Genomic DNA, 8,353 nt, shown 5'->3' with positions numbered 1-8,353 from the left:
AATAACTTAAATTCTCCATAAGTAAAAATTATAAAAGTTATATATTATGATAGTACTTATTGAGAAGAATCCAAAAAGATCATAAATGAATATATTTTTTCTTACATATTATTCACAAAAGACGGTCAAAGGAGGGGTGGTGATTAGTGTAAAAGTCAAAGCGGGTCAAGTAATAAAGAACGGAGGAAGTAGTATAGTGACCTTATATGCACCAAGGAATCGCATGATAAGCACTAAAACAAAATTCGGCCACTTATAACTTTAGATTAGCAACTAGCAAATAAATTCACATCACTTCATGGAATCATATTGTATCCCACTAAATCAATTAATAATATATTAGATGAATTCAAATAAAATTATATCACCAAATTACTCAAATCATACTTATATTTATCGCATAAATTCGAGGTCTATCAACAAGCAATTAGTAGATACATAATATAATTCTACCTATAGAAATTGATTTTAGGTTATCTTCCTCCTGTTTGATTTCTTTAATTACATGTTCTCAGAAAATAATTTAGATTTTACTTTTTATTAGAACAAATTGAAATCAAACTGATATTTTAGGGTTTTGATTTGTACTACCTTCAATAATATCGTCTTTGATTGATTTGAAATATCAATTGCTCTATTGAATTGATATCAATTTTTCGATGTCTGATCGACCATCTTCTTTGGATTTTCTTCGTTCTGGGCTGGAGATTGAAGGTAGAGAGAGAAAGGGATAAAAAATTTCCAGCCTGGGGCATAGGAAGTAACGGTATGGTTTAGGCTGGGGTTGGCAGTTTTGGCACGTGTGGGCTTTTGGTTCACATTAACAATTAATGTGGACCAGGTTCACACAAGAATTTTTAACATGACCTAGCCAAAAAAAAAAAAAAAAAAAAAAAAAAAAAATGGAAAAACTAAAAGGCTGAATGAAGGGATTGAAAGGGGAAAAACAAAACAGAGACGTAATACTCCGTAACATACTCTTCTCTCTCTTCTACAATCTCAAAGTCACGGATTTCGCCATTCGCTACACTGACACCGCGGATCCGCTGTCGCCTACCGCCGCACCGCCCCGCCCTGTCCCGCCCCGCCAGCCTCTGCACCTTCCAGCCACCTCCGTCCGCATAGCCGCACTCCACTCCTACAGCCTTCTTGTGTGCCCTTCGACTTAATTGATTTTTAAGTTTTTAATTTTGTATTATATACTAATTGTTGACTTATTGGGTTGATTTTGTTCTTAATTGAGTTGTTTATGTTATTTAATCTAGTCAATTAGAGTGTATGTTCTTTGAAATTGTTGATTTGTTATTAAATTTATCAAATTAGGGAGTTTAGGGTTTCTGATTTTTTTAGAAATTAATAATATTGAATTGCTGATTTTTTTTTTCTTTGAAATTGATAATTTGATATTATGAATTGGCAATGGGCTAGTAAAATTGATGATTTCATATTTTATCTATGAAATTAGGGGGGTTAAGATTTAAGAACTTAGGGTTTCTGATTTTTGTTTTGGAATTGATTAGTTTAGATAATTGCTCATCTGATTTTTTGAAATTGATATTAGTAGTGGTCAATTGGATATAGTGATTAGTGATTTTGAATAATTGCCTTGAATCTGTATATGTTCAATGCTAAGCTCACTATTAGTGTTTTAGCTATACTTAATTATCAAGTTAGTGTGTATAATTAACTTGGATTTTTGAAGCAATTGTGGTTTGCTTAATCTAATTGATTATGTAACTTAATTTTCAGAATGAAAAGAAAAAAAAGTGTGATATCGCAAGTTTCTTTGGTCCGAAAAATTCCCCTCCTCCACAAAATCCTCCTTCAAATGTTGAATGTTGAGTGATTCTTTGATTACTTATATAGAGAGAGACATGTTTTTGAATGTTGACGTAAATGATATTCTAGATCAATATTAAAACATGAAAACTCGTAGAGAGCAATTGTAATTTCTTTTATTTGGTTGTAGTATGGATATTTATTACTTTTGGAATGTTATTTTTTTTAAAAATAATAATAATTAGCTTTTATAATATTCTTGCATTAATTATTGATTAGTAGTTGGTGGTGACCCAACACCCAAAAAATCCTAGATGTGCCACCCTTTCCCTGATATTGATGGTAATTGTTTGTGGATGATGAATTATTGAAAGTTGTAGGAGCTAATTATTCAGATTTAAGTTAAATCAAGGAATTTACTTGAAGTATATGATGCTTTCGTTTTATCTTTTTGAGTTGTATATGGTTCATAGTCACTTCAGTTGAATAAAAAAGTACACTAGCTTTGAATGAATCTTTGGTGTGAGTAAATTATTAGATGAACAAATAATGTAGCTGTTTTATTTTCAATCTTTCTTTTCTTCCCGCGTTGGAGTCTGACTATATAGTTATTTGTAAATTCAAATACTTAATCTAGTTGAATTTTTTTGTTCACTTTCTTGTATTCTTTTGACCCCAACGTATTGATGATTATGCAGTTAATTTATTCATTTCTTGATAAGGATTTGGATGTCAAGCAGTATGCTGACAAGTATTACAATGTTTCGATAGAGGAGATTCAGAAAATTAGAGCTGAGAATTATAGTAATGTGTGGTTTGATGTAACAATCAGATCTCTTCATGAGAGGAGGGAGTGGGAAAATTTTTTTGGCAGACGTGCTCTCCGCACACAGCCCCTTGCTCATATATTGTCAGTAGCTTTCAAACCAAAAGATGGAAGTAGGGATAAGCCGCATGCTATGTATGGTTACATCTGTGTTGAGTATTTTGATTCGAAAAATAATGTGGTGTCTGAGTTGTATAAAAGAGAGAGGAGTGAAGCTGAGATTTTAGGAAGTGACGGGTTGTTGACATTAAAGGGTCCTGATTACTCATTTTGGCCAAATTATGCATGTATGCCATTGATAAAAAATAAAATAACTCTAAAGTTATTTGATGAGGCCGGCAACATTATTGCAAGATCTTTCTTTTTGGATGAAACAAATATTGAAGATGATTATGAACAAGTTAATTCTATGTCCATTGATTGCGAGCAAGGTTCCATTATTGTTTGGCCAAAATGAGTTCATTGTAGAAAAGGAAGATTGAAAATAGAATTGTAGAAAATGAGTTCATTGTAGAAAAGGAAGATTGAAGATTGCGAACAAGTTAATTCTATGTCCATTTGTATTCCATTTGGAGTTCATTGTAGAATAGAAATTAAAGTTTGTAGTAGACAAGGTAAACAACATGATGGTTTGAATGTGAATGGAAGGATTGTTGCTCGTTATGCCAATACATATGGGAATTATTCTTCTGAAGATTGTGTTCTGTTTGAGAAGCATGACTTCCCTGTTGAGATCAACACTGCCAAACGGTTTCCACTTTCTAGATGTTGGGTATCATTACCAACTTATTCTTCTCTTGTTGTGGACCTTAATTTGTATGAATTTAAAACAATGCGAAATATTGTTGATCAATCAGTGGAGTTGTCGGCTGAAGATGGGAGAATGACATCAAGTTCCATCTTGCTGGATGATTTAGCTATTCATGTTCATGTCGCATGGTTCTCGCCTGATGTGGTTGGACAACGGATTTACTCTAAGATTGGATTCCCATCTAGCTTTGAACTCTCATGGTATGTTGCCTGTTTATCTATGCTTAAAAATTCTTATATGATCTATCTTGCTTATATGTCGATAATATCGTTATTTGCTTGGCAAATATGAAACTCAATAAAATCCATAGTGTATGTCGGTATGTTTACAATTGTCAAATGGTGCAACAATTTTACCCAATGAATGCCTACTTGTAATTCTGACTTTGTTTTTGGGGCTGTGTTTTGCCTTAAATTTATCGGTGTAGGTTAGATTTTACTAGACACCTTTCCCTCTATCTAGTATTAAATTTTTTAGAATAAATGTGATTCTAAAGGCTAAGGTTGTAACATGGATTATTTTGTAATGGTGTATTGTTTTCATTTTTCTAATGCACTAAGTGCTTCTTAGTCGATTCAACAACTGAGCTTGAATTCGAATTAGATTAATATTAGATGTTAGTTAAGGTTGGTAGAATTCTATTGACAAGTTTATTATTAGATTTTCAATAGAGTTGTAGGGAATTAATTGGTCTTTTAGATATCTTATGGTAATAATATTTGCTTATACTTGCTAAGTTTGAATTTTGAATGCTATATTTTACATAATCTGACTACATATACTGCTGGAATGCTTTAGTTTACTTTATTCTTTAACGGGGATGACTGTGAGATTTGATTTATGTTATTTAATGTGTATTAACAACAATGCTAAATGTTGGGTAATGTATTGATATCAAGTAGTAATTTTTTCTGGCTTTATGTCAAGTATAAAAAAGATTCCGAGGTTAAATTTATTTGTGAGGTTCTCTAGTTATAATCAATATCCATGGGACTATTATACATAGCTTTTGGCTGTTAATTGATATTGGAAGATAGATGAGCTAGTCTTGTTCATGAACTAGTGAAGTATCAAATGGGTCTTATGATTATGTTTAAATGCCAAAATATTGGACTATTTGATTGTGATTATTGAGCAAATTAAGGACTTCGAGCCATTTGGATATAAATATCATGTTCATGTGAATGTGTATATTATTTAATATGTTGTTTGAATACTGAATGAATTTTTTTCCTTGGATTTTGATTGAAAATTTTGGTCAGGAATCTTCGTGCTCATCAGAGTAAGCCATGGGCATCTCCTGCCTTGGAGATTTTCTCTGTCTTTTTTGGTGGAAGAAGGCAAAAGACAATACAAATTTTTGGTTCAATTGAGGTTTTATCGGATGATGATGACAGGATTTGTTATATCTTTAACAGAGATAAAAAAAAAGATGCCTTGATATTATCTGAAAATGAGAAATCATTACCTGTATCAGATGGTTCCAGAGTTTTTGATGATTGTAGTTCATTACAAATGAAGTTTAGCATAAAGGATACTGAAGACCGTTTAGCTATTTGAGGCTTAGTAGATTGGGCAGCTTCTGTACTTGACACTTCTTTGTGGTATGAAAAGCAATTGTGTTCTCTTATTCCAGGTCAACAGGGAGGATTTGCAGCAATACACTATTCAATCTTCTCAGAAGTTGTTGGTGCAAACATTAAGGTGTTTCTAAATCCTAAAACAGGATGTGGTGATGTTTGTCCTAAGATTTGGGGTAGCCTTATTGCTCAATATAGTTGCTATGATTATACATCGCGCTTTAACAAAGACTACTACCGGATTGTGTTATTCGAGAAGATTCAGGATGATCTAATTCAAGTAGGTGATGATTCGAGAATATCACTTTCAAGATCTATGATTGTTGTTCCATCATATGCCTCTCTTATTGTCAACATAGATATATTATTTGGCAAATCTGATGAAAACTTTTCATGTGCTACAAAAATTAAAATTGGTGAAGGTTTCAAGATTGTTGAGACAAATAGTTATCTTCTTCGTATTGAGGTCAATTAGTGTGAGATTAAATGATATTTATTGTATTATTTAGGAATTCTTTTGGTCATTAATCTTAGAGTAGAGATTTGGCTAGTGATGTTATGTTAATGTATTACTTGGGAACTTTTTGGTCTTTGCCTTACTCTTCGTAGAGTAAAGGTTTCCCAAGTGATATTATAGTATTGTTCAGTATTATCTAGGAACTCTTGTGGCGTTTGCCTTACTCTTAGCTATTATGTTCTTATAGTTATATAAAAAAAAATGCAGTTTTAACTCCATGCACTTGGTTTTGTCTCGTTTTCTTCGAGTTACAGGGCCTCCATAATGGTAGGATCCTAGCTTGTTGGCTCAACTATTGTCAATTGAGAGATTTTTTATGACAGTTTATTCTTAGTGTTGATCATTGGAAATGCTTAGATAACAATTGTGATTTTTATATAGTTTGCTTGCCCACCATCATCATGTGTCCTTTGTTGAGTAAGATGTGTATTCTGAATTACATATCCTACCTGAAGTGCATCATAGGGCAAATTGGGAATTTTGGTTTCTCTGTTTGATAGCATGTTTAAAAAAAAAAAAAAAAAAAAAAAAAAAAAAAAAAAAAAAAAAAAAAAAAAACAGGATTTAGGTTTTATTTAGTCTACACTTCACAATGTTAAAATGCTAAGAATGTCTTTTAATGTGTTGAAAATTTCACTTAACATGTTGAAACGTTTTTAAAGGGAATACAACAACAATGGATAGTATGCCACTGTTATCGACCTGAAATAACCGATCTTTGAGCTTTCTTGTATCGCCTTCTAATCCAACCACATGAATATGATCATAGATGGGAGAACTCCATCTCAGTGGTCCATCTTCTTGTGCATTACCATGAAGAGACTGAGAAAGCGGCGCCAAAAAAGATGAGATATTATTTTTGATGCTAGTAATATTTTCACTAATTTCCCCCAACCTCTTTCCCATTTGGTATTTGGATGAAACCTTTGTAGGGGAAAATTCATGAAGAAGTTTTCCTGAGCTATCTGACAAAAGCTGGCAATCTGTAAGTGTTTCTTCAACTTCATAGACAAGCTCTTACAAATCAGCTAGAGTGCATTTCAGAACCTCGTTTTTCCTTTTGAGCCTCTCTGCGTCCTTGAAGAAGCTTTTCATGTATAGGAGATCGGTTTGTACCTTCTGAAACTGATCCCTGTAACCAGTAGAACATTACCTTCCTTGACAAGGAATTTGAAGAGTCTTTCCAAACATACATTCACTTCTCTCCTGATTAAACAGCAACGTCATTTCAGAATTGCAAGAACGAAAAGAGAAAAGTGTGACATAATAAAAGAGCTCTCTGCTTGGATTACCTTGCTCTTGATTAGCACAAGCCTGCTCACTTAAATCATTCATGATAACTTCAGGCTGTTGGAATGTAGATGGGTGACCTTAAGCAGTATCATCTCGCTCATCATGCTGCGATTGCAAGTCTTCCGCAGATGCAACAAAACCTGGCTCTAGGAGGTTCCTTGCCTTAAAACAACAGTTAAGAACACAATGAGTGGCAGATTTCATATTACAATCCAAGATGACATGAAAAATAACATCCTTTTTAATCTGCAAACTTTATTTTATTTTGGGGTGAGAAAAAGCCAAAAAGGGAATGGAACTTAATACTAGTATTGGAACATTTTCAACTGAGAATGCATGATACAATATCATAGAACAAAGAGGTCGTTTGGTTTATATTAATTCTACTGGAGATCTAGCTTCCTAAGGCGTATGTGTTTGGTTAACAAAGACACATCAAGAGAAGATCAAGAGAAGTTAAAATTTTTCCACAAAATTGGGGAGGTTGGTTAACTAGTCCTTCATTCTAGATAAATAAAGGTAAATTCTACATGGTGGCCTCAAGGTTTCCATTTTTCTGCGTGGAAGACGAAGTTTTTTCCAACTCTTTTAAGTGGCCCCAAGGTTTTGAAGAATTATGCATAGTGCCCATTTTTTAATTTTTTGGCTAACTTTTGGTTAGCCATAAGTAAAAAAAAAATTAAAAAAACAAAAAAAAACCACCAGTAAGCCACCCACGGTAGCCGGCAAGTGCTGTACCCACTGCCCCCAACGCCGACGCGCCTAACCCCCTTCCCCGACGGCGCTCCCTTAACCCCCTCCTTCGGCGTATACGCCACCCCGACCTCCCTCCCTTCCCCTTCCCTAATCAATCCTGTAACCCCAACCCCCACCAATCGAAAACCCCTAAAAGAAGCCGGAAAAGTTCGACTGCCCCTCCTCACACACACGAAACCCTAGCGTTGACCTTTTCGAGGTGTGGGGGAGGGGCGGCCGGACTTTTCCTGCCAATTTTTGGGGTTTTCGAAGGATGGAGGTTGGGACTTTGGGTTACGGGTTTGTCCTGTTTAAGGTCGAGTTACGGTGGTTGGGGTGGCGCAGACGGCACATGCGGCAGTGGGGTTTGGCTAGTTGCTAGGTGGGTGGGGGTTGGGGTTGTGGATGGTGGACGTGGTGGTGGGAGGGTGGTCGTGGGTTTGGGATTTTTTTTTAAAAAAAAATTCCTTTTTTTTTATTATTTTAAAATATAATTTAATTACTTTTTAATTTAAAAAAAAAAAAACCAAAGGCTAACCATTTTAATTGTAAAGGTTAGCCAAAAACCTAAAAAAAGGACACTATGAATAATTCTTCAGAACCTTGGGGCCACTTAAGAGAGTTGGAAAAAACTTCGTCTTCCACGTAGAAAAACCAAAACCTTGAGGCCACCATGTAGAATTTCCCATAAATAAATCTTGTTGCCAACTAAACAGCTCAGTAATTATTGCAATATCTTGAGAGGTTTAAGCTCCTCCTATGTCACCAAGTCACCACTCAAATTCCTTAATCTAAAAGGACCTACAATTAAT

General features: G+C 34.3%; 1 protein-coding gene across 1 annotated transcript; it reads left to right on the top strand.

The window, feature by feature from the left end:
- Positions 1 to 947: 947 nt before the first annotated feature.
- On the top strand, positions 948 to 6,073 carry LOC145638990 (uncharacterized). Its single transcript, XM_081690080.1, has 2 exons — positions 948 to 3,616; positions 4,679 to 6,073. Exons 1-2 carry the CDS (start codon positions 3,156 to 3,158, stop codon positions 4,974 to 4,976), a joined length of 759 nt encoding a protein of 252 aa, XP_081546206.1. The 5' UTR covers positions 948 to 3,155; the 3' UTR covers positions 4,977 to 6,073.
- The last annotated feature ends 2,280 nt before the right edge of the window (positions 6,074 to 8,353 follow it).

This window comes from Chenopodium album, chromosome 7 (assembly GCF_948465745.1).
Source record: "Chenopodium album chromosome 7, dcCheAlbu1.1, whole genome shotgun sequence".
Taxonomy (NCBI): domain Eukaryota; kingdom Viridiplantae; phylum Streptophyta; class Magnoliopsida; order Caryophyllales; family Amaranthaceae; genus Chenopodium; species Chenopodium album.
The sequence above is the reverse complement of the archived record's forward strand: the minus strand, read 5'-3'. Positions and strand labels throughout refer to the sequence as shown.

What these genes read in the sequence shown, in the direction of transcription:
- LOC145638990 (XM_081690080.1), top strand. Translation starts at nt 3,156, where the DNA reads ATGTCCATTTGTATTCCATTTGGAGTTCATTGTAGAATAGAAATTAAA. An exon ending in TCTAGCTTTGAACTCTCATG is followed by an intron (nt 3,617 to 4,678) that starts GTATGTTGCCTG and finishes AATTTTGGTCAG; the next exon opens with GAATCTTCGTGCTCATCAGA.